This window comes from Manis pentadactyla, chromosome 9, assembly GCF_030020395.1.
Source record: "Manis pentadactyla isolate mManPen7 chromosome 9, mManPen7.hap1, whole genome shotgun sequence".
Taxonomy (NCBI): Eukaryota; Metazoa; Chordata; class Mammalia; order Pholidota; family Manidae; genus Manis; species Manis pentadactyla.
The window spans coordinates 87,641,730-87,666,471 of NC_080027.1; the positions used below are offsets into that span (position 1 = coordinate 87,641,730).

Consider the following 24,742-nt stretch of genomic DNA (forward strand, 5'->3'; position numbering starts at 1 on the left):
GCTGTTATGTGGGATTTGTAAAGCTGTCTCTGAGGTCCTGGCATTGCCATTAGAGAGCAGAGTGTGGGCTCTCTGGAAGGCTGGTATGACAGGACAGCTCTCCCCGCTGTGTTGCAGTGTCGGGAGCTGTACTACTGTGTGAAGGATAGCATGGAGCGTGCTGCTGCCCGACAGCAAAGCATCAAACCTGGTGAGAAGAAAAGAAGTCCCTGAGCAAGTCCCTTTGTTTCTTTTTGTCAGTCCTCAGTGTCAGGCCTGACAAGGAAGCCAGGATTCCCCACCTCCCTGGTTAGCTGATCAGCTCCTCCCTCACCATAGGACCTGAACTAGGTGGCGAGTTTCCTGTGCAGGACATGAAGACTGGTGAGGGCGGGTTGCTGCAGGTCACCCTAGAAGGGATCAATCTCAAGTTCATGCACAACCAGGTAGGTGCAAGTGGCAGCACACGCTTCCCAGCCCGGTCGTTCCATCTGCAGTACGGATCAGTGTCCAGGTCCCCAGTGCTGTCCCAGTGAGCATGAGCGCGCCTCTGGGGCTAGTGGGAGAATTAGAGCAGCTGGACTAGAGAGAGGAGGCAGAGGGAGGGCAGTGCCAGCGGTGACCACCTGGAAAGTGCAGCAGGGAGCCTGCACGGGGTAGGGGGTGGTCTGGGGGGAGGGCACCTTGGTGGCCGGGCTGCCTCCATCCCTTAGACTACTCAGCGCAGTGTGAGTGGGAGCGTCTCACTGGACCCTTCTTTGCACAGCGTCTGCCTTCCCTCTTCACAGGGTAATAATGCTTCTGCTTGATGGTTTTGCTTAGAGAGTCTAGACCGGCTGATCTCCTTGCATGTTTCTGGTGTGTGTGAAGCTTGTGGGTGTGCGTGAGTAGCTTGTATCTGTCCTATCTGGAGTGTGTGTTTATTTGCCTTTTTCTCCTGCTGAGTCTCTTCCTGTTCCTTTCCTTCCTCTGAGTGTCCACACTCCATCCCCTGCCCCCTTCCTTTGCCTGGGGAGCATTTGAGGATCAGCTTTCCCTCATTGTGATTCCGTAGGAGCTGCTTTTTCCTTGTGGGCTTTTAACCCAGTATTACTTTTTCTCTCAGTGGACATTCCTTAAGCTAATTCCTTTCTGAGGCCAACGCATCCTCCCAGGCCCGTGCCCAGTTCTGCCACTTCACACATGTGCCTTCCCTGCCCCTCCCTGCTGTACCAGTTCCTCTCCTTGTGGCTCTGAACCACAAAAGAGGGTGGGAAGCACCACAGCCCCTGGCCAGGCAGCAGATACTCAGGAGAGCTGAACAGCTGGACCCTGGCTTTCTCCCTCCACTTCCCGTTTTAGTTCTCTTCTTTCAGGAATCCAGCTGGGCAGCTTTGGTGTGATGGAAAATGGCCGCCCAGGCTTACTGGCAGGATATTTTTCAGCAGTGTATTTACTGTTAGTAACATTGATATATTAAATAAGGTCAGCCCAAAGAAAGGTTTTATTGAGTACTTTTCTGGACCACGAAGGTGCCAGTACTCCTTGGGAGCAGGTTTCTGCCAACATTTCAGTGCTGTGGCCTCCCTGATGCCTCACCTTCTAAAGCAGATGTATCTTTAACCAAACCCCAGATGCCCTTCTCTGGGTCCTACCCTTAGTTTAGCCCCTATGGACCAACCACTTCAAAGCATGTGCAAACTGGTCTGTAGTTTAAAGCTTTGCTGCAGAAGAGAGATCCTACAGAGAGGGGGAGTCAAACCCTGACAGGCAGAGATGACGGCCCTGGTCCCATCTCCTACCACATACCGAATTGCGGAAGCATCAGACCATGGGGCAGAGTTGGGCAGTATGGGGTAACAAATGGGAAAAGCGTGGGCTTTGGAGTCAGGACGGACTTGGATTCAGAGCCCAGCTTCGTTATTCGTAGGTAAATAAGCTTTCTGATCCTCAGTATCTTCATCTTTACAATGAAGATAATACTATATGCTGTATCACATACATGTAAGGATTACAAATCATATTTGTAGAACTCTTAGTAGGTGTTTATAAGTGATAGCTGTTGTTATCACCATGTTCTTCTTGGGAGAGCCTGGATCCTGTTTCAAGGAAGATACCAACACTTCCCACCCCAAGGACAGTGTGAGGGGACCTTTGCACTCGTGCCAGCCCTCTGCGCCGGAGGAGGATGCATGGAAGGGTAGAGAGCTAATGGGCTGAGGGGGGACCCCTGGGGCATAGTGTCCTACAAGTGCTGCCCTGGGCAGAGGGTATAGGCGGCAACCCAGGCCAGCAGAGGGGCCTTTGAGTTGGGTTTGACCATTAAAACTAACTCCTTCATTTCTCTCCCATGCTTTCTCCTCCGGCCAGGAGCGCAAGGTACATGCCCTTTCTGCTATCTTCGCTTCTTAGCACTTTTGAGTTGTGTGTGTGTGGATTCTTTTGTCCTCCCTTTGGGAAATAGGTTTTCTGTATGTGGGTGGGGCTATAGCGGGGAGAGTGGGCTCTGTGGGGCATGGGGAGCCTCTGGGCCTTACCCCACCCTCCCTCCCTCTCTTGCAGGTTTTTATAGAGCTGAATCACATTAAAAAGTGCAATACAGTTCGAGGCGTCTTTGTCCTGGAGGAATTTGGTAATTACACTATTTTGCTCTTAGGTCTGGACTCTACATAGCAGTAACTCAAACCTTGGAGCTCCAGAGGAGGAACTAGATGTAGAGAGAAGAGCCACCTCTGCAGGGAGGTCCGGAGGAGCAGGAGTGAGATGAGGGAAGGAAAAGGAAGAGAGAGAGACAGTGGCTGCTAGGGAATGGGTCACAGAAGAGCAAGTGGCCTTAGACTGGTTTAGAGTTTAGAGGATGGTGCTAAAGAAGCTCAGTGAACTGGTGCAACCTCTCCTTGCTTGGCCAGCTGGTGGTCAGAAAGTTCTGAGGCAGAGCAGACAGGCAGTCCCCAAGCTCTGCTGTGTTCATGTCACCTGCTGCCATCCCTGTAGCAGCCCAGTGCTCCATCCAGCCCCCTGGTGCCACTCTGGTGTCCACCCGGCCTCTGTGCTAAAGGAAGGACATGTGGGGTGGTACAGGCAGACTCACTCTAGAGGGCAGGGAAGCCTAGTGGGCCTCGGGGGCAGACAGGACAGCTGTAGCCAGAGCCAGCCTCCCCCTAGCCAAGGGCTGACAGGTGGTGTAGTGGGTCCTTGCCCTGGGGCTTTGAGTTCCTGCTGTGTTTGTGCTTCATTCTTTTGTGCCCCTCATCGCTGCTATGAAAAGCTTCTTCTCCAGCAGGTAAAGTGACCTCGGCTCGTGCTGCCTCTGCCCAGGCCCTTGCCTTGGGCCATGCAGTGGGTGGGGTGGGCTCCCTTTTACCAAATCAGCTATTCACAGGCCAACTTGTCTCTTACTTCTCTCCCCTCCCTCTTCTTTCCCAGTCTCTCTCCACCCTTGTGCTGGCTCATTGGTTCTGAGTTTTCTCCCCTTGTGTACTCCCATCTCTCTTCTGACAGAGAGATATTTAGGGAAATCTTCCAACTCAGAAGAAGGATCTAGGCTTCCTGCTCTACCTTCAATGAGTTTATTCCCTGTTAATCCTGGGTCCCCCCGAATTCTACTTCCCAGGGTCAGAAGAAGGTGTGGTCAACTCTCATCTCACCTTTTTCGGTCCACAGGGGGATGCCATGCCCCTCTGCTCCCATCCCAGGGGCTCTAGTGATGGCTGAGCCCAGGGGACCTTATCCTTCCTTGAGCCAAGCAGATATCCTGCATGGCTGGGGTGGGAGTGACTCTCGGTCTTGCATTCTGGGCCACGGACTTCTGTGTACCCTGCCTGGCGCTCCCTGTCACCTTCTTCCCTGGGTGCTGCTCTCGCCTGTCCCTCTGCTCCGCGTGTCTGCTCCAGAGCCCTCTGACGCTCTCCCTCACACAGGCAGGCCGGGCGTCTCCTGCCTCTCAGGGAAGGAAACTTACAAGTCTGGTGGGTTTAGTACCATGCCACTTCTTCATGCAGCCTCAAGACCCTCTGTATAGGGGCTAGGAGCACAGAGCCTCGGGCTGGTGGCAGGGATGAGTTCTTGAGCATCTCAGCAAGGTGAGGCACAGGCTAGAGATAACTCCCTTCTCACAGCCAAGATCTAGGAATGCCCCACTGCAGCTCCTCAGGGTGCTGGACAGGAGCAGTAAGCAGCCTAGTGAAAGGCTAGCCTGCTCCATGCAGGGGCTCTCAAAGAAGTGGGTGAAGTTACGGCCATCAAGCAAAGAGCCACTGCAGACCTCAGAGGTCTGGCTTAGGAGTCTGAGGGCAGTGTCCTGTCATCCAGTGGGGGCTGGACACAAGCTGTCATAGCCTAAGCTGCTGCAGTCACTGGGAGAGGCCGCAGAGGGGACGGGGCCCTGGTGCCAGGCGCTGCCACCTGGGGAACTGGCACTACCGCTCTTAGTTTTGAACTTTCTGTTTTGTTTCTTGCCCGTCCGGTTTTAGTTCCTGAAATTAAAGAAGTGGTGAGCCACAAGTACAAGACACCAATGGTGAGTCTGTCACCGAACCCTGACAGGCCTGTCTGCCCAGGGCTCCCTGGGGACCTTCGGACAGGAGTGGGGCGGGCCCTCTAGGAGCACAGGGTGAGGGGGGTTAGGAGTGCCATGAGAGGCAAACTCAGCCTCAATGCCAACAATTTCACTGGAGCCAACACAAGTCTTCACCCCTGGGAGAGACCCATACGGTGGCCCCTTTCCCACCGGCCAGTTCTGAGGCCTGACCCCAGCGTTAGGGCAGGAGTTCCCTGCTTGGTGAAGAACACATCATCCACATGTGAAGGTGTAGGTGTCTCAGTGGTTTTGATCTGTCTGTTTTTCTCTCCCCTCTAGGCCCACGAGATCTGCTACTCTGTGTTGTGTCTCTTCTCGTATGTGGCTGCAGTTCGTAGCAGTGAGGAAGATCTCAGAACCCCACCCAGACCTGTCTCTAGCTGATGAAGAGGGGTTAAGAGCTGGCCAAGCCCAGGGGATGCCCCCTATTCCCAAGCGTGCGATGTTCCTGTGACTGAGGAGTGGGTGCTATGTGTATGTTCTCTGCAAGTCCCTGGCCATGGCTTAGTTGGCGCCCAGTTATATGCCTCTTGTCAGTGTGTCCTCGTGCGTCCATCACAGGGCTGAGCTCGTTCTCCCACCTTCTCCCTCTCTGCTCCAGAAGACCAGCCTACTGTCCTCTGGGCTCTCTACATTCTGTGATAGAGCACAGCAGGGTGCCTGGAGCAGTCCCATTCTGTGGGGTGTGAGGAAAGCTTGAGGCCTGTCCTCACAGACAGGAGGTGGGAACGGAAAGGAGGGAGAGTCCACACAGCAGAGTGAGCAGCAACCTCCCTGCTTGCTTGTGCACTTCCCGAGCTGGCAACCTGCCTGCTGAGGCCTCCTGGCTGCAGTGGGGCAGCCCCCTGGGGCTGATTTATGCTGAGCGTCCATTTCCCTGTGGTTGTGCCTCGCCTTCGGAATGAGAGCACAGAGCAGTTGGGGCGAGGACAGTCCCCGGAATCACTGGCTGACCATGTCCAGGAACCAGGATGGGGTGGGAAAAGGCCAGGTTCAGTATATACATCTGTCTTCAGGCAGTGTCTCCTGGCACTGGGTGCTGGAAGGGAGAGATGGCTGCAGCGGGCAAGAGATGATTGTACATATTTCAGCTCCACATTATTTATAGAAAATGTACAGGTGTGTGAACGTGAAATAAATGTCCTTAACTGTCCTTGGGCTCCTGGCTGCCTTGCATATAGTGACACCTCCTCTCAGCCTACACCTAAGGAGAGCTGCCCCTGAACTCTACAAGGGCACCTTAGGCCTGAGGGAGGGAGAGGAGATGGATGGTACACATCCTACTGGGAGTGCTGGAGCCCCCGCCCCTGGCCCAGCGGGTGCTGTGCTCCAGCCTGGCCATTAGAAGGAGCGAGCGGCCAAGCTGGGCTATGACCCCTGAGCAGATTTTTGATTTAGTAGTGACGGGAGAGCCGAGGCTCTCCCTGCGCCCCTTGCAGGGGTGGGCCAGACATGTGACATGGTTTGACCAGGGCCTCGAGCCTGGTGCTCTTGGCCAGGAGTGTTTGGCGTTGGGTATAACTGAGAAACAACCCCAGGACAGCCCTCCTGGAATCTTTTTTCTAAGCCATGGATGAACCCTCTGGTGCTGCCTGAGCAGAAAAGACCTTCTACACTGTATCAGGGCACCTCTGAGACCTGCTGGATTCCTCCTCCCAGAGTGGAGTAGGGCTCTGTCTGATACACTGTCCTGGTTCCCAATGTCTTGCACTAGACAGGATAGATCTGCTTTGCTAGGGTCTGGATGGGCTGTACACTTTTGTTGTCCAACAGCATCCCAAGTCAGCTTGATGCAGCTCTACTCTAGGCTTTACAAGCCCAGACCACATTGAGGTTCAGCATTGCCCACATCCAGACAAAGATGATACTGAACATGGGACCAGACAGGAGAGCCTTTGGTTTCTCATTCTGTTGCTAATACACTTTTCTCCATCATAGCACCTCAGTTTCCTCATTAGAAGAGTGTACACAGTGGGGGAAAACTGAGGGTCCTCCTTGTGTTAATGTTTTATGACTTTTGGATTCTACTCTGGGCCATGTTTTGCTCATTTGGAAGACAATACCTATGTTCAGTTTGCCCTGAAAATCAAATAAATTTCCCTGTGCCCTTGGTGGAAATAAGCATATTGGACAAGAGTCAGTTTTCTGAGTGCACTGATCTTTTATTGCTCCTATACATTGAGAAGACAGGGCAGGCAGCCCACTATTCACCCAAAGATCTGAGCATCTAGCGGAAGCTCTGACAGTTCAGTCTGCACAGAGCCCACCAGGCCTGCTCACCATAACTATGATGCCCTGTGGATGCCACCCCCACCCAGCTCCAAGATACACGCTTGCATACACACATACAACAGCAGGAAGGTGGCTCATCCAGCTTCCTTTCAGGCTCCTGGCACAGGCGCTGGCATCTGGTTTCACCTGTGACACAGGTTCTCTTTGTGACTGGGATGGGCTGAAACCTTGCTAAGAACCACCTGTACCCCCTTGTCCCAATGGCAGCCCTGGACCAAGGGCCAGAGCTCAGCCTTTGATTTGGGCTGTGGATTTGGGGCGGTGGAGTACATACCTGGCCATCCTGGGGAGCCAGCCTGGTCACTGAGGCACTGCAGGAGAGGAGGAGGCCATGGCACATGTGTGTCTGCCCAGCCTTCTGGAAGGCCAGGGGGACCAGCTCTGGTAGCAGAGCCCAGGAGCCAGTACCCGTGGCTTGGACATGACAGGGTCATTGCTCTCTGCCAGAGCAGCTGAGTCCAAGCCGCTTGCCTGCCTTCTCCACTACCCCAGGCCCTGGCCCAGTGGGTTCCTCACCTCGCACCTCTAGGCGACACTCGCACTGTGCCTCGCCTTGTAAATTGGTGGCCCTGCAGACGTAGACACCCCCATCAAAGGGACAGGGCTTTCTAATCTCCAGGGTCAACACTCCCTGCTTGCTGAACGTACGGAAGCGGGCATCTTCTCGCAGGTCCAGGCCATTCTTGAACCAGGAAATCTTGGGCTATAAGTCAGATAATGGGGAGCAGGAAGACTGTCTCAGGTAGAGAGGGGACCTGGCAGGAAGCTAGGGACACCGGCATTTGCATTTCTGCCCCAGTGGTTCCCTGGAGTCTCGAACTGTGCCCAAGGCTGGGAATGAACCAGGAGCCTGTGGAGGGTGCTGAGGCCCTCTTCAGGGAGAGGAACTTCGTCCTGACACCCAAAAGTAGAGAGAGAGCAGGAGGACAGGCTGGGGAGAGGGCTGATGGAGGTCGGCACCTCTGAACCCTGCCTCCTGAGTCTGCCTAGGCCGGGGCCCTGAGTCCTCTACCTTGGGGCTGCCCCGGACAGCACAGCAGAGGGTGGCGTTGTAGCCAGCAATGACCGAGCGGTTCACCAGGGGGCGGGTGAAGCATGGGGCCTCGGAGAAGTCCAGGGCCTTGTATGTGGGTGGCTCATAAGTGATGCCTGTTGGTGATAGGACTTTGTACCAAGATTGCCATACAAAGAAGGTAGGCTCCTCTCCTTGCTCCCACTGCCTCCCTGTCCCAGCTACCCCCAGGGGTGGAAGTGAGGGTACAGCACCTGGTTTAGGGATAAAGACAGGCTCCTTGGTGGTGGCAGCTCTGTCACTCGCCCCCACCATGTTATGGCTGAAGATCCGGAAGTAGTAGCCATTGCCAATGATGAGCTCTGATACCACACAGTGGGTGCGGCGGTAATTCTCCAAGACAGTGAACCACTCCTGGGGGTGTAAGGAAAGGGACTCTCGGGTCCAGGCCCTGCTCCCTGTCAGGGGCCTCTCGAGTACCCCCAGTATGTATCCCAACTGTGGAACCAGATCAGAGAGGGAGGATAAGAGGCAGGCCCATTCTAAGGGCAGGTGGGGGGAGCAGCTGGGGCCTAGGTCTGCCTGTCCTTGGGGAAGGTGTGCGTGGGTGCCCCAGGAACCCTAGCTCACCATGGTCTTCCTGTCAGCTTTCTGTACTGTGTAGCCCCAGATCTCTGTGTTGCCATCATCTTGAGGTGGCTTCCACTCCAGAGCCACATTGAAACCCCATGCCTCAATGACCCAAATATCCTGGGGAGGACTTGGCTTGTCTGCAGGAAATAGACCCTGTTAGAGCACCATACCTCCTGAAACTTCCTGAGTATTCACAAGGACACCAGGTTCCAGGGGCCCCCTCACCCCTGGGCCTGGCCTGCTGTCTTCTGCAGGGCTCTGAGCATCCCAGAGGAAGGGCCCTAGGCGGGAAGATGTGAAGCTCTGGGCTGGGTCCTCAGGCCTGGTGCTGGGCCTTGGCAGCCCAGCTCAGGGCCTGAAAATGAGCAGGTTCAGGGAGGGCCCAGCACTACGCACCAACGATCTGCAGGACCAGTGTGGCCTTGTCCTCCATGTTCTCAATGCACAGCGTCACCTGGTAGATGCCAGAGTGGGCACGGCGAGCAGCCCGTATGAACAGGATGGTGTTTGTAGGGCTGTTGCGGATGCTCACCTCCTCACCTGCCAGCGGCTGCCCCTCTCTGGTCCAGGTCACCTGAGGTCGGGGCTTGCCCTGTGGGGAAGGACAGCCCACTTCTAGACCCAGCCCTTCCCCAGCCTCACATGTCTGGGTAAGGTGTCAGGGTCTGGTCAGCCCTAAGACCCATGCAGCCACTAAGCATGGACAACACATTGGGGATGGGGAAGGGGCCAGCCCTACCTGGAAAGGGACGAGGAGGTTCACGGGCTCCCCGACCCTCCTCTGGATGGTCTGGCGCAGGTGTCGGGGCAACTGGAGCCGTGGCCGCTCTGTGGGCAGAGTGGGCAGCTCAGTGAGGTGAGCTCAGGCCAGAGGAGCACCACAGCCCCTTTCCTTCTTGCAGTGGGGCCCAGAGAGCTGCAGCTAAGAAAATGCTGCCCCCTGGGCCCTGCCCTGCCTTCAGCATCCCCTACCCCAGCTCCAAAGGGCTTACACAGCCTCTGCTTCAACCCCAGCCTCACCACACTACTATGAGAGGGAGGGGTCAGACAGGACGCACAATTGGTTTGAGATCTCACAGCCGGTAAGTCACAGGCCAGGATGCAAATCTAGGCTTTTCAACCCTATGCCCTGTGCTGTTTCCACCCATTTGCTGGTTCCACTTTGAGAACTAATCTTTACACATTGATCCTTTGTTGGGAGTAAAGGACTGGGCAGTGGATCCCCAATGGGCCAGTCTGACCCAGAGTAGCCTCACTGCTCAGTCCTGAGCACAAGGACACCACCTAGCTGTTGGAGCTGAGAGCCTCATAGAATAGAGCTCAAAGACAATGGTATGACAATCTACCTCTTCTGTTCCAGAACTGGGGGTTGACATGGAAAAGCCAGGAGGGCCCTCTCTACACATTTGCCCTGGGCCTAGGGCCTGGATCAAGACTCCCACTCCTCCTTACCCTGCCCAGCATTTAGTCCCTCTCTCTAGAAGGGTCTCCCTGACTGTCCCCACCTCCAGCGACCTGCAAGAGCTAGGGTATTGGTGAAAGATCTTGAGACTGCAGTGGGCCACTCACGCAGTATCTCCTGCACCGTCACAGGCTCCTTGGTGGTGACAGGGGCTCCGGGCCCTGCCATATTGTGTGCCCGCACACGGAAAAGCAGCCGGGCCCCTGTGGGCAGGTCCTTCACCAGCGTTGATGTGCGCTCTGTCAGCTCCTGGAGGGCAGCCACCCACTCTGAGCCTGGGCATGAGGTGGGGAGGCAGGACTGAGCAGATTGGCCATTGGGGATCCACTGCCCAGTCCTTTACTCCCAACAAAGGATCAATGTGTAAAGATTAGTTCTCAAAGTGGAACCAGCAAATGGGTGGAAACAGCACAGGGCATAGGGTCGAAAAGCCTAGATTTGTATCCTGGCCTGTGACTTACCGGCTATGAGATCTCAACATTGACACCCCACCCTGCTGCACACCCCTCTGGGGGCCATCTGAGGTCTCCACTGCACCTAGGGGCCCAGCAGCATGACAGGTGCCTGGTCTAGGGGGCAGTTCAGAGAAGGGGACCCATGAGGATCCAACAGGCACTCACAGCCCTCCTGGCAGTATTCCACGCTGTAGCCGTCCAGGCCTCCAGCTCCCACACGCTCCGGGGGCCGCCACTTGAGGGAGACACTGGTGTGGGAGGTATCTTCCACTGCCAAGTGAGTGGGCTCACTGGGGGGGCCTGGGCAGAGGGAAAGCCAGAGGAAGGTCTGGGTAAGCCTGCATGGGCAGGGAAGGTGAAAAGCCCTGTCCTAGACCTTGCATGGCTTACTGTGCACACAGAGGCTTCTTTCCCTTCAGCTGGCTCTCAAGCACTCTAGGCAATAGTTCAGCTCCATTAAACATGTCTCTACATAAGCGTAAAAACAAACAGCCACAGCAATACATGAGAGATCTAAATAGGAAAATACCCAAAAGAACACAAACATGCTTAGAAAGAGCCACTTCTGTAAGCATAGGAAATGCTAAAAATGTAATTTAAGGAAAAACTAGGCTAAACCACGAGCATTCCCTGGTGCTGCACGGTCAGGTGAGTTGAGCGAGAGCCAGGCAGACTGGAAATCGGTCCGTCAAGGAAGAGGCCTGGGCCCTTCTCCACACGCAGCACCCCCTTTCCTGCCAGACAAGCTGTGCCCTTTCCTGGGCCAGATGTGGGTGACTGTCCCTGCCCCAGCCAGCCACTGCCACTGCCCAGACTCACACATCCTAGTAGGGACTGGTGTCCCAAGAGCCTGCCACACGCACAGCATCTGGTCTACCCTCTCAACCCCCATTATACAGATGAGGAAACTGAGGCTTCAGGGGAGCCAGTGACTCCAGATGACCCTCCTGGGGATGATGGAGCTGGCTCCACAAACCCCATCTTTGATTCCTGGTCCAGGGCCCTTTCCACAGTCTCCGCTCCACCCACTACCAGCTGGGTGACCTAGAGCAAGTCATTAACTTCTCAGAACCTCACTTGCTTTATCTGTGAAATGCAGAGGATTATCCCAGTTGAAGATTAAAAGACAGTGGATGTAAACTCATAGTGTGGCAACTGCCCACAGAACAGCTGCTATTATTGGGGCCCTTTGCTCAGGGACAGCATGGGGGCAGTGCCAGGCTGGGCAGGCTCACCGATAGGCATGAAGGGCTGGGAGGCAGGGCTGGGCCTAGACATGCCAATGGCGTTGACTGCGTAGACGCGCATCTCATACACCACGCCCTCAATCATGCGCTGCGCCTCATGGCTCAGCCCCCGCAGCAAGTCAAAGTTGAGCCGCATCCACCGGTAGCTCTTCTTCTTCTTGCGCTCCAGGATGTAGCCTGACAAAGGGCAGACAGGGGCTCCAGTCTGAGGCCCCGCAGCACGGCTCCCATGCCCTTGGCTTCCTCTCTCTTGCCGTCGACTCACCCAGGACTGGCTGCCCACCATCGTAGGCAGGTGGCTCCCACTGCACGGTGCAGGAGTCCTCGCCCACGTTGCTGATCTTGGGGGCAGCAGGGGCATCCGGTACATCTGGGGAGGAGGGGGGCTCACGTCAGCCCTGCCCGGGCCCAGGGCCAATGTTGCTGGTCTCCTCTCCACCCAGCCAGTGGCTGCAGGGTAACCCACCACCCCCAGAGTGAGTTTCCAGAATGTAGTTCTGATTGTGTCATCAGCCTGTGACCAACCACTTATGGCCCCTCACTGCTTATATTCGCCCATGTCCTAGCCCCAGTCCTGTCCTCAGATCCGAGCAGGACTCATGATGCCTGCTGAGGGGAGGGAGGGGATGGGTGCAGCCCTGGCGGCCCCCCTTATTTTCCCAGCTGAACCTGGGCTAGCTGGACTCACCAATGACCTTGACTGTAAGGTTGACCTGGTCCTCCCCAACGGGGTTCTTCACTGTGACAATGTAGATGCCCTCATCTTCCTTCTCTGCCCCCTCGACAGTGAAGATGCTGCGGTCCTTGGTGGTCTCCACTCGGACCCGGCCCTCAGTCTCACACAGCAGCTGATGGGGGGTGGGGGGAGGAAGAGCCACAGTCAGACCCCAGAGGCTTCAGCTGCCTCTGTAACGGCCAACAGCCCCAAGACGGGAACCGAGCTAGCAGAAGGGTTGTGGGGGAGACACAGCCCAAGTAGGCACTGCACCCGTGTGGGCACCTGGTCCAAAGATTTTTATTTAGCACCTGCCATGGGCAAAACACTAAGGCAAGGGTCTCAGCATCCACCTTCGCCATGGAGCTTAGATAATCACCTCTCCTCTGTGTGCTGCATTTTCCTCATCCTTTGGGAACAGCATGACCTCACAGAGTGGTTGTGAAGGTCTTGCAAGACCTCAGGCAGGTAGAGGAACTAACAGAGCATGGAGGAGCCAAGCTGACCAGGAGGCAAAGCTACTCCTCCTGGAAAGTGCCAGGGACACCTACTCCCTGGTTGGCAGGAAGCAGAGTCAGGGTTGGCTTGGAAGATGAGAGCCAGGGAGCAGCCCAGTCATACGTACGAAGTGCACCTAACAGAGGCATGAGGACCAATGTACATCCTACCTGGGGCAGGGGTGCAGTGGCCAGATACGACCCCTTCACAGAAGCCTCGCCCAAGGGTAGATGCCACATTGTCAGAAAATGATGGATGGCGAAAGAGCAAAAAAGCACGTCCCACCTTCAGCCCCACTCACCTTCCTTTCAAACACCCACTCGTCACTGGCACTTGCATCCCCTGAGCCATCGGGAGCTGGCCTAGCCGGGACCTTACTCCCCTGAGAACAGAGCAGGCGGGAAGTAGCGGGAAGAGGGGCTGACAGCCTGGAGGGACTGCCTGCCCAGCAGCCCCTCTGTCTCTCCTTTGCCTGTACCCCCTCTGCTGCCCACCCTGTCCGCCTCCTGGCCAGCAAAGCCTCTGTGCTTCAAGTCTGGGGCCAGCTGTAGAGCATGCACATGTGGGCTGGGAGCGGGTCCCCACACTCATTGGCCCCACACACCGTTTTACAGATGGGGAAGAAAGGAAGGTCCCACAGTACCTGTGTGAGGGACTTCTGCCAGATCACAGTGGGAGCAGGGTCCCCGGAGATAGGGACATCCAGGCGTAGCTTGTTCCCAGCCACAACCACGATGGTATCCAGCGTGTGGCCGGGGCAGTCCAGGTGGATCTTGGGAGGCTCTGGGGGAAGATGGCATAGGCCAGAGAAAGGAGAAAGGGCCCAAGACCCATGAAAGGGGGAAACTGGAAAGAGCACATGCCCTTGGCTGGTTTTAAATCAATTTTATTGAGGTGTAATTTATACACAATAAAATGCCAAGATTTAAGCACAGAGCTTGATGTGCTTTGACAAATGTATACACCTGTGTATCTGCCACTCCAATCAAGATCTAGAACATTTCCATCACCCCAAGAAGTTCTTGGGGAGGTTTATAATATCAGATCACCTAGCATACCATTTCTCAAACTGTGTTCTGGGGAATACCAACGTGCTTCCAGGAAAAAGGAAAGAACTGTCCATGGCCAAAGAAATTAGGAAACCTTGGATTAAACAAAATTAATCATGTTTCTTTATTGCAGGATTTTTCAGAGCTTTTGAGATGCTAACGCACCTTCTGAATAAGCAAGAAGTGGAGCAAGAGTTTAGTGTTTCCCAAACTCTTTTCACCATGGAACCCTTTTAAAATGGAATATCATGTTAGGTGAACCCAGTTTGGAAAGCACTGACCTTGAACATGCCTTAGCCTGAACTAGTGTCCTAAAGTTAGAATTCTAAAATGCCTGGTAAAGTTTAATCTAAAAGCAGGAGGGTTACTTCAAATAGCAGAAAAGATTTAATCTCACATCTGTGACAATGTTTGGCAACTCACACACACCATCTTGTCTTCCTACCACCCCATGGAGGAGGTGCTGGATTCCCATTTTAGAGCAGAGGAAACTGAAGCTCAGTGAGGTTACAAATGGCCCGTGGACACAGTGGCAGAGTTGGGTCTGGGTCTCTGAGTGCAGGGGAATGTGGCAGGACAGGGTGCAGGGAGGCGGCACACAGGGGCTCCGAGACTCACCCTGCCTGGGCACAAAGTCAATCTTGACCTCTGCAAGACAAGGTAGACTAAGTGGCACCAGGGCTAAGGCAGGGCCCAGTGGCAGGGGTCCCTACCCCTGACCCAGACACCATCTCACCCATGAAGTGGAGCTTGGCAGACAGATTGCAGGCGAAGCCCTCAGGCACAAAACTGTAGTCAGCCTCGTCTGCGGGCGTGACGTCGTCAATGGTCAGCTTGTGGACCCTACAGGGCAGTGGTGTTCAGGTGACCTGACTGGGCCACACACCCAAGCCTCACCCTAGCCAGGCCTGCAGGGGCTCTTACCCTCACCTAGCTCACTGGTGTTCTGTTATTTTAAATGCTTTTCTTCTCTGTTTTTGAATCTTACAGTTTTCTCACATGTTCTCAGAGGTAGGCCAGGTAGAAGCGTCCCCTTGGCTGGGCCCTTAGAGACTGGGCAGAGGCTAATCTCATTAATCTCCATGACATTGGGCCCAGCACGGGCTGGCCCAGATGCTCAGGGCATGAGTAAGAGAGTGGGAGTGAGGGGCCCTGCCAGAGGCTGCCTCCCTGTGCCTCCTGTGCTGCCCTAGTCATGCGTTGTGGGAGGCCGGGGTTTCCAGCCTGTCTGTCTCTCTCTGCTTCTCCTCTGTCTCTGTCCCCGTCTCTGATGGTCCCTCCTTCTCTGTATGCTCCTGACTCTCCATATCCTCTCTACCTGTCTCTCTATTTCAGTCTCTGTCCTGTCTCTGTGTGTCTCTTTCCGCTCATCTGTCCATCTCTGTCTGTCTTTGTCTCTCTGTGTGTCTGCCCCAGTCCCTGCTGGTCCCACCCTTCTGCTCCCAGCTTTGTTGGGGCTCAGCCCTGCATGCTCACCGTCCAATGTGGGACACCTTGATGCGGCTGTCAGGCACCAGCTCCCTCCCGTTCTTCAGCCACATTCCCCGCACACTCTCATCTGACACCTCACACTTGAACACGGCCTGGTCCTTTGCGCCCACCGTCAAGTCCGCGATGCTCTGGTATACCTCCAGCTTTTTCTCTGGTGGGCAAGGCAGAACCAGTGAGCTAAGGAGGGTGTGTGTGGGCGTAAGCCCCTGTGGAGATCACATGGGCATGTGAGGACACACGTGTGCATGTGTGTGATGCGTGTGTGCATAAGATGGTGCCGTGTACACAGAGAACCTCAGGCGTGTGTGTTGAGGGTATGTGATGCTAACCAGGCCCATCTGACATTCCCAATACCCTCTGAGGTGACCATTTTACAGGTGACAAAGGTAAGGCTCAGGGTGTCAGAGTGATTTGCCCAGGGTCCCACAGGCCTCCATCCCAGGTCTGCCTGATTCCCATCCATGGCTGCGGGTGCCCCAGAGCCCTGAAGCCTAGTGTACTCCCCTACCCACTCTTGTGGACCTCACCCTGCACAATGAGCTCGGCCAGTGTCTGGCCCCCACTGGCATGCAGCGCATAGTGCCCGGCATCCTCCAGCGTCGCCTCATTGATGATCAGGTGGTGTCTCTGCCCGTCCTTCTTGAACCGGTACTTGAAGGTCTCCTCCCGGGTCAGCTCTACCCCGTCCTTCAGCCTGGCCGGGGAAGGGCCAGTAAGTCATGGCCTTCTCTGGGAACGTCTCTAGCCTCCAACCTGCCCCATGTCCGGGTGCTCACCATTTGACCTGGGCCCCCTCCTCAGACACCTCGCACTCAAACTCTACCCGCTGTCCCACCATCACCAGCTGGTCCTCCAGTGGCCGTGTGACCTGCACGGGGGGCTCTGCCAAGGCAGGGAGAGGGTGATGGGCAGGCCCCTCTGTGGCCCTCCCTCCCAGGGCTCCAGGGCCGGGGCCCACCTCTGACAAAGAGCTCAGTGCTGCACTTCTCCCCTCCCACTGCGCACTGGTAGGCAGCATCGTCCACGAGCGAGCACTGGCTGATGGTCAGTGTGCGCTTGGACCCGACAGACTCGAAGATGTACCTGCATGGGGGCAGCAGTGGCATGGCAGGAGAGCTGCTGACCCACCTCCTGGCCGGGCCACCCCACCAGGGCCCCCTGCCCCCACCCCAGGGCTTTCAGGAGCTGGCCTTACTTGCTGTGGAACAGACAGGACATTGGAGTTCCCCGATGGGAGGAGGTGAGACCGGGAGAAAAAGAGTGAGGAGCAGACATGGGCAGAAACAGAGAGATGGGATGTCAGATCCAGTGAGAGAAATGGGGGGAGACAGACTACAAGCTGGCAAAGACAGAGAACACATGTGGAGAGAGGCGGGGAGGGTGGCCCCCTCCACACACCCAGCACCCCAGGCCCACTCTCCACCCAGCCCACACCTGCCACTCATCTGAATCTCCTGTCCATTCTTCAGCCACTTGACCTCAGAGTCGGGGTCGGCCAGCTCTACGGTCAGCCGGATCTTGTGGCCCTTGCTCACCTGGTAGGCTGGCTCCAGCTTCTTCTGAAAGGCTGAGCACCAACCGTCAGCCCCATGCTCCATGTCCCCTGCCCGTCAGGGCTGGCCCTGTACAGAAGGCTCACACCCCTTTCTGTGTCTCCTCTGGGGCTGGGGTTTCTTTGTTTATTAGTCTCTGTGTGTATCTGTCACTTCCTTATCCTTCCCTTTACCCTCCTGTCTTCCATGGGGTTCTCTCCACCCACTCAGCTCCGGGACAGAGTCAGCGCTTCCAGAAAGACAAAAACTTGGCAGGAGAATGGGTGACAGGACAAATGGACATTTTCTTTCTCGACTCTGTTTAACAGCAACCCCCGGTTTTTGTGCCTCTGCTAGGGGCCCCTACCTAGTGGGCAGGCAAGGTCCCTGCTCTCCCAGCCCATTTCCCAGGGTGTCAGTTCTACCCTGTCAGCCACGGATGGGGAATGCTAGCCTGAGCCCTCTCTGTCGGGCTTCCTGGGGTGAGGGAAGCCAACCAGAACCTGAGTATTCTGTTCATTTGTTCGCCTGTAAGGAAGATTAACCAGGTCCCCTCTCCCAGGGTTTGTGTCTCTGGCTCGGCTGGTACCTCCCTTTTTCTTGGGTGCTTTTCAAGGGTGAGACCAGGAAGGAGTGGCCTCCTGGCCTTTACTTGGTGAGGAGGGGAACCTGTGCTCTGTCCTTTTCCCTGCGGTATCTCTGGGCTAACCTGGGCACTCCTGGTTTTTCCTACCCAAGAGTTGGGTTAATCTGGGTCTTTCTCCTTTCCTGGTGTCTCTGGGCTAAACCAGAGTGAGTGAGTGAGTGTGAGTGTGCATGCTAACCTGTGCTCTCGTGCGTGTGTGTGTGTGTGTGGTGGAGGCGCTAACCCGTGCTCTTCCTCTCATCGCGCTTTATGCCCTTGAGCCTCTTGAGCATGCCGCGCAGGTCGGTGACTCCGTGCTGGAAGGCGATGCGCTCGTACTCCGATGGGGACGCCTGACGCAGGATCTCCCAGACATCCTCCTCAGCTGGGGCCTCCAACCTGGAGTCCATGTGACTGCGGTCCATGTGGAGGGACCTCAGGGACCCCCTGTGCCAGGGCGGTACTGCCCTCCCCATCCCCCGGGACCAAGGAGGACCAAGGAGCTGTTAGCTGCCCCTCCCAAGTCTCCCTTCTGGTGAGGAAGCTTGTCCTCAGCCAGTTCCAGAGGATAAGGCTTAAGGTTCAGTATGGGGGTTGGGCCTAGGGAGGGGTTCCTGGTGGAAGTAGGGGGTAATCGAGCACTCACCTCGGGGTCCGATAACTGCTGCTCCAGGTGGGGCAGAAAGGCAGTGGACACATTAGAGATGGGCCACCTCCCTGCAAACACCTGGGGTTGCAGCCCCTGGGCCCTCACCCTCCTCCATTTACAGGACACCTGGAAGGCCCCTGAAGGCACTGCAGGGCGTGCTACACATGTCACTTTGTTTGTTTCTCCTGAGCTCTGGCAGGTGGGATCAGGAGAACCTGAGGCTCAGAGACTCGCCCCAATCAGTGGGGCCCCTCACCCAGGCCTAGCTGATTCCCCAGCCCCATCTCCCACCAACTGGGACAGGGATGGGTACAGGCTCCTTCCAGCACACTGCTTCCCCAAAGCACCCAACCCCAGTGCTTACTCTCTGGGATACAGCAGCATCCGACATAATGCAGGGTCCAGGAGACAGAGGGAGAAGACAGAGGACATGCGTCAGCTGGGCTGGGCTGGCCTGGGCTGGGCAATTCCTGCAACTCTGGTCACCCCCCAGCTTCTTTTGGGTCCCTGGAGCCTACTGAGGTGAGCTGGCATGGGCTCAAGTGGGGAGTGGTTGTTGGGGACACTGTGAGGATGTTAGCTGACAGGACATAATGTCTGCAGACCTCTCTGACTCTTTTCCAACACCAGGATCATCCATGACAGACAAAAATCAACTCAGAGAGGTGCAGCAACCTGGTCACAGCTGAGAGACTGCAGTGTCGGGATTTGAAATGGCCTTACCACATGTCCCAAGAGCTGCTATCCAGAGCCTCACCTCTTCTTCAGCAGTGAGCTGAAGTCCAGAGTCCCAGCATCCTCATGGCTGTCACTGTGGAGATAGAGCCCCAGTGAAGCCGCAGTGGAGCCTATTGGAAGGGGCTCAGGAGAGGCACAGGGCTCCCTGACCATCCCAGACCCTCTGGGTCTATATAGGGGGCAGATAGGGGCTGAGGGGAGGGTACCTGATCCGCCGACCACTTCCGGCCATGCTCCTGTGGGGGTCAGAACCTGTTCCTCACCTGTCTAGGAGAGCTTGCTCCCCCTCATCCCTACCAACTTCAGCCCTTTCCCCACATTGTCCACCAGACCTGATCCCCACATCATCCCCCCTGCCCCCATTACCCCCAGCCCTGAACCCACATATCACCCCTAGTCCTGACCCCGAGGGGCCTCAGACCCCAGCACTGGCCTCCCTCAGGCCCTGAAGAGAAACAGCCACTCACGTGCGGCGGAAAGCTGATCGAAGATCCAAGTCTCCAGAGCCAATGGCCTCTGGGTTCAAAGAGGGAGATGACAGGGGAGGGGGCTTCAGAGGAGCCTTCCCAGAAGCTCTGCCCTGGGATCTCCTGGCATCCCTATGACCTCCTAGCACTCACAACCCCTTGAGAGTGGGCATCTGCCCGAGGACCCCACATTCTGAGTCTTTCTAGGGTTGAGCTGCCCAGGGAGGTGGGGGGGTCCCTGAAAGGTGGTTGATCTCCCACTCATCCCTCAGCACACCCTCACCTGTCACCTGTGTCAGGTGCTTGGGACACCAAGATGATCAAGACCCCAGGCAAGAGCTGGACTTGGCTGCCAGAGCCCACCCCAACCCTGGAAGCCTCTGAGGCCCCCTTTCATACCCCGACATGAGCCACCTTGGCACTGGGTCAGCAGCTGTCTGGCCAGGACTAGGCATCCTCCTTAGTTTTGGGAAATGGAGGCAAACACAGGGGACAGGACCCATGGGGAGCCCCAGCCCAGGACACACTGTAGCCTCCCTCACCGTGGACGGTGAGGCTGAAGTTGCAGCTGTCAAATTTGTCCTTGGTGGACACTTCACAGCGGTAGCCACCAGCAGAGGTGGCCTGGGCATCTGTGATGTGCAGCTCGAACAAGTAGACCTGTGGGGTTAGGTGTCAGGGGAGACCAGGGGCTAGAAGACGAGGCCCTTTACCCCTAAGGAGACTGGGGGCAGCTAACAGCCACCAAACTTCTCACCCTTCAGGGTTTAGTTAACCCTTAAGGTTTTGTGTAAATAGAAACAGGAGCCCCTTCTCTAGAAACATTACTGCCATCTGCTGGCAATGGGTGGTGATAAAATGAAAGTCTGTGGTGGCTGTAAGGCAAATGGCATTCGGGTAAAGAGCAAAGACTTTCGTGCAATATGGCTCATACGGCTGAACTTGTCCACCCTGACCCTGCCAGAGGCCCCCCTGCCTGGGCCAGGACAGTGGAAGAGAAGGAGTAACAGAGGCTAGGAGTCAAAGCACAGGTTCTAGGCCTGGCTCTGAGCGACCTCAGACCAGCAACAGAAACTTCTCAAGTTTTGGTTTACTTCATCTATGTGATGAAAATCGTTCTGGTTGGCCAATGAAGGCCCTTGAGTCTGATACCCTTCCATTCAAGAGCTTTACACCTCGCCAGCTGCCCCCCCCCCCCACCCTGCCCCCGTGCTTCACGCTGTCCCTCAGCCTTCCTCAGTTCCCCGGGCCCCTAAGCCCTTTTATGCCCCCTTAAGACCATCATGCCCTTCAGCTCCCCATAGCCCACAGGTCCCCTGGGCCTCCCCAACAACCCTCCCCAGACCTTCCCATGCTCCCTGTGTATCCGTGGTCCCCCGACCTGCTTCCTGAGCTCTGCAGGCCCCTTCTTCACACTTCCGGTGTGCCTCCAGTCTCAGGCACACCCCTGACTCCCTGTGCCTCCCAGTGACTCTCCCCTTCCCATGTGGCCAGTCTGGAGCCCCACGGCCCCCAGCTCCCCACCCGTGGGCCCTACCTTGCTGGCCCGGTCGTAGCTGTTGTGCAGCTGCAGGTGCTGGCCCACCTTGCTGCTCAGGTCCACCCACTTGCCCTTGAACCACTTGACCACGGGTGGTTTCAGGAGGCTGGCCCCCGCCACACGGGCAGAGAAGGTGATACAGCCTCCTGCAGGACAGGGCAGCAGGCTGTGCTTGGGCAGTGCCCCACTTCCTCTCCACACGCTCCCAGGTGCAGGCGGCCCCACACTCACCAGTGGTCACCTCGCCATCCTGCGGCCGTGTCACAAAGAGGCCAATGTGGTCATCAGCTGCACCAGGGCTGTGGGAGGCTGCCGAGCTTGGTCCTGTGAGCAGAAGCCTTTGAGATCTGCCCTGGGACACCCACCTACTGCCCTGGCCCTCCCTGCCCAGCCCTCTCACCTCCGGGACTTGGGGAACCTCCTTCCACCTCAGCAGCTGAGGCCAGGGCTGCTCCAGGGACTCCAGGGGCCTCTGCAGGGCTGAGAACAGGGCCTAGCACAGGCTCTGCCCTCTCTGGAAGGGATCAGGTAAGGGAGTGGAGTAGCCTCTGGGCAGAGACCCCTGATCCCTGCTCCCTCCTCTGTCTTTGCAGGCTCATTAAAAACTGTAGCACGTGCAGAGCTTGGTCAGGCCTCATCTCGCCTTCTCCTCTCCCTCAGACCATCTGCACCCACAGCCCAGTGGGTCTGCCTGAACAGCTCTGAAGTCCTTCCTCTTCTCCTTCCCCAGGCTCCAGTCTTGGTCCAGTCCCAGCCTGGGCTAGGGCCTCCCTGCCAGCACATACAGCCCGCCAAGTCCCCATAGGTGTGTAGGTGTCCCGTGGGAGGACAGGGTTATGCCTATTTATCTCTAAGCTCCCCCCGCCTTCACAGTGGCTGGAACAAGCCAGAGAGGCCCAGGGGGTGCTCACAGGGAACTTGCTGCAGAAAAGGGGAAAGAGCATTCCTGGCAGAGGGCACAGCCAGAGCAAAGGCAAGAAAGGGGGAGGCACCTCCTGTGGCCTGTGCAGTAGGATCCCCCGTCCCCAAACCTCAGGGAATGATGACCAGTCTCTTACCTGCTTCTATGACCTTGAGGTCAAATTTGACCTTGGAGGAGCCAGCAATGATTGCATAGGGCCCCTGGTCAGCAGGACCCACATCCCGCACTGTCAGCGTGTGCCGTGTGCCTTCAGCTGCCAGGCTGTACTTGCTGTTGGTGCTGATGTCACTGCACCCCCGCTGCCAGCGCACCTTCACTCCTGACCGCTCTGTCTCAGCTTCAAACACAGCAGAGCTGCCAGCGGCCACCTCCGTTGATCGTGGCTTCTTGATGAAGGCTGAAACTGAGGGACCAACAGAGGCTGCAGGGGCCCCTGGCTTGCCCATGCATCCCATGCCTGCAGCCCCTCTTATTCAAAATGTCAATAAGTGCTTTAATGCATCACCTCATTTAATGCTCTGCCATCTCTATGAGGTGGGTGCAGTTATTGTGACCGTTTCGTAGATAACGACACTGAGGCTCAGAGGTTAAGTGACTCAAACAGAATCACATGGCCAGCAGGCGGGAGGCCAGGACTGTGGCCCTAACCTCCACACTCCGCACAAGAATTTTGCTAGGTGTGTCCTTGGATGGATATCCCACCCTTCCTGCCTGCGGAAGCCCAGCCTACCCCCTCCCGCCCCATCTGGGGCCCCTGGCAAAGAACAGACACTGCCCACTTGGATGTGGCTAAATTCGTCTTCCAGAGGCCTCAGTCTGGGAATCAGCAACTGAGATAAAGCTGGCCTGGGAGGGCTGGGCCCTGCCCTGGACAATCTAGGGAAAGGCACAGGCCAGGAGCGGGACCCTGAGCTGTGACTTTCTCTGCCCTTGGCCCAGGCTTAGGGGCCTCTTGGCCATCCTCTCCCACAGCAGAGGGGGCTGCATTACTTCCATATGGTGACCACACCTGGTGTAGGGACCACAGGAATAGAGGCTCATAAAGCAGAGAATCTTACTGCTGGGAGGAACCAACCCAAGCCCTCCTTGTATAGATGGGAAAACTGAGACCCAGAGAGAGAGGGATTTGCCCAAGAGCATTCAGCAAGCCCTTAAGCGACATAAATCCAGACTCAGCTTGGGCTCCTGCCTGCAGTGGTCTTTTCCCAAAAAGCAAGCCTAGGCCTAATCTTGCTGCAGGAGAGATGGGGACAATCCCACATCCCCAAGGGAACTGGAAGAGGCCCCCCTGCCTCCTAAGAGTACAGTGGCAGCCCTGGGGGCTTCATGGTTTGGCTCTTTCCTCTCTTGCCCCTGATCCTGGTTTACCCTCACTGTCATCAAAAGGACAAGGAGAAACCAAGAATCAAAAAAGGACCCAGAAAGACAGTCCCTCCTTAGGAACTTACACCAAGGCCTTCCCCCCAGTTGTAAATGCCCCCAGCTCTCCCTGACCCACATTCAGCCCAACCCCAGACCTGGAGCTACCTGGCTTCTTCCCTGGCTCAGGCATCTTGAGAGAGGTCACACCAGGGACCGAGCAGACACAGGCCACCCAAAGAGGATCTGAGCAGGACCTTGTCTCCCCACGCTATATAGGGACGACCTCCCCCTCCTCAGGCTCTCCTATCTGCCTCCTGCCCAGCCACCTGCTAAATATAGACAAATTCCAAAGAGCAAGGCTCTCCAGGGAGACAGGGTGGCTGCACTGCTCCCGACCGGCCCTGGCCCTGCCCCCTCAGGCTAATGTGATGGCTTCTGCCCCCAACCCTTGGTGAACTTTAGGGGTGCCCTACAGACAAATTGTGCGGTGGGAGCATGCTAGGCCCATAACCCTGAGGCTGACAAATCAAACCAAGCAGTGGTAATACACAAAGATCCTGCAGCCTGGCTTCCCAAGTCCCGGCACCACCACTGCCTTAATCTCAGAGCAGGGCTGGTGAGAGCAGCATGCACAGGATCGGCTTATAAATGAGCATGCTGGAGCAGCATTCCACATAGAAGATGCTGAATGAAGGTTTGCTCTTGTTGTTTGGCCCCTGGAACTGAAGGTCACAGGGCTGAGGGGGCCTCACACTGGAGAGTTCTGGGTGGGCTTAGTCCCAGGCCTGGTGGAGAGAAGGTGATTTGGGGGGCTGGTGTCACCTAATGGGAAAAGTTGGGAAGGCCTGCATGTGAGGGCATGAGGATAAATTCCTAACTGCACCCCAAAGTGGACGTCAGAATAGGAGCTGGCTCTTACCAAAGTCACGAGGATTCACACCAAAATTCCTGCCAGTACATTCTGAATCCCACCTCCCACCATTCTCTGTAACCTTTTGGCCCCTGAGACTACCCCCCACCCTCTCACATCGAGGCATCTGTTGCTACCCAGAAAGAAGCAAACTACACGTGACTACCTCCAAGCAAGACCCAATATCAAGAAACCATTTGTCCCCCATGTTTCTTGGGAGGGAGGAATTCTGTACACAAGCATTGCCATGTAGCGGAAACTTACTATCTCTTTAGACACAGAAATCCATTCTTTACTGCCTCTGTGGAGAGCTTTTACCACTTTTAAACTACATGGCATGCTCCTTAGCTTTCTTTATAAGAGGACTATTTACCCTCCCCTGGGCCTCTGTGGCCCTGTCGAGAGCATCACAGTTGAGCCCCCAGAACAAAGAGGCATTCATCCTTGTGGATAAAGTGAAGGTTCCTATGGCCGGGATTCTCACCTGGCCCTGGTTGGCTAGCTCACTACATATGTGTGAGCAACATGTTGTTATTGACTCTATATAAAGAGCTCCGCCCAGTGCTCTGGGCGACATGGTGGCACAGCTGCAAGGCTGTGCAGAGC

The 24,742-nt window shown here is 56.1% G+C and overlaps 2 protein-coding genes across 51 annotated transcripts in view; one reads left to right on the top strand and one right to left on the bottom strand.

The window, feature by feature from the left end:
* The window catches only part of MADD (MAP kinase activating death domain), a 58,987-nt gene extending 53,297 nt beyond the window's left edge, over nucleotides 1–5,690 (top strand). For 32 of the 50 annotated variants that reach the window (XM_057507642.1, XM_057507649.1, XM_057507643.1 and 29 more), the window contains 5 exons: nucleotides 118–190; nucleotides 319–425; nucleotides 2,521–2,590; nucleotides 4,431–4,477; nucleotides 4,817–5,690. In XM_057507642.1, coding sequence (XP_057363625.1) covers nucleotides 118–190; nucleotides 319–425; nucleotides 2,521–2,590; nucleotides 4,431–4,477; nucleotides 4,817–4,921 — 402 coding nt within the window. In that variant the 3' untranslated portion in view covers nucleotides 4,922–5,690. The remainder of the gene's footprint in view (nucleotides 1–117; nucleotides 191–318; nucleotides 426–2,520; nucleotides 2,591–4,430; nucleotides 4,478–4,816) is intronic. The other 18 variants (XM_057507666.1, XM_057507668.1, XM_057507669.1 and 15 more) reach the window with 1 other exon arrangement.
* A 984-nt stretch (nucleotides 5,691–6,674) lies between these two features.
* Nucleotides 6,675–23,486, bottom strand: MYBPC3 (myosin binding protein C3). Its single transcript, XM_057507695.1, has 33 exons — nucleotides 23,392–23,486; nucleotides 22,001–22,267; nucleotides 21,343–21,456; nucleotides 21,174–21,266; nucleotides 20,940–21,088; nucleotides 19,945–20,062; nucleotides 19,403–19,451; nucleotides 19,142–19,171; nucleotides 18,955–19,008; nucleotides 18,195–18,215; nucleotides 17,793–17,962; nucleotides 16,826–16,958; nucleotides 16,350–16,474; nucleotides 16,168–16,273; nucleotides 15,919–16,085; nucleotides 15,377–15,542; nucleotides 14,637–14,743; nucleotides 14,519–14,548; nucleotides 13,495–13,634; nucleotides 13,153–13,233; nucleotides 12,327–12,486; nucleotides 11,904–12,008; nucleotides 11,627–11,815; nucleotides 10,557–10,691; nucleotides 10,044–10,211; nucleotides 9,214–9,302; nucleotides 8,871–9,066; nucleotides 8,472–8,611; nucleotides 8,096–8,255; nucleotides 7,842–7,978; nucleotides 7,346–7,532; nucleotides 7,104–7,243; nucleotides 6,675–6,955 (listed from the first exon to the last, which is right to left on the bottom strand). Exons 1-33 carry the CDS (start codon nucleotides 23,414–23,416, stop codon nucleotides 6,785–6,787), a joined length of 4,122 nt encoding a protein of 1,373 aa, XP_057363678.1. The 5' UTR covers nucleotides 23,417–23,486; the 3' UTR covers nucleotides 6,675–6,784.
* Between the last annotated feature and the right edge of the window lie 1,256 nt (nucleotides 23,487–24,742).

Excerpts from the sequence above, each read along its gene's own strand:
- MYBPC3 (XM_057507695.1), bottom strand. The coding sequence starts at position 23,416 with ATGCCTGAGCCAGGGAAGAAGCCAG. Across the intron at positions 16,086-16,167 it reads GAGGGGGCCCAGGTCAAATG|GCTGAAGGACGGGGTAGAGC; the intron begins GTGAGCACCCGG and ends TTCCCCGGCCAG. Across the intron at positions 8,612-8,870 it reads ACTGGTCCTGCAGATCGTTG|ACAAGCCAAGTCCTCCCCAG; the intron begins GTGCGTAGTGCT and ends TATTTCCTGCAG.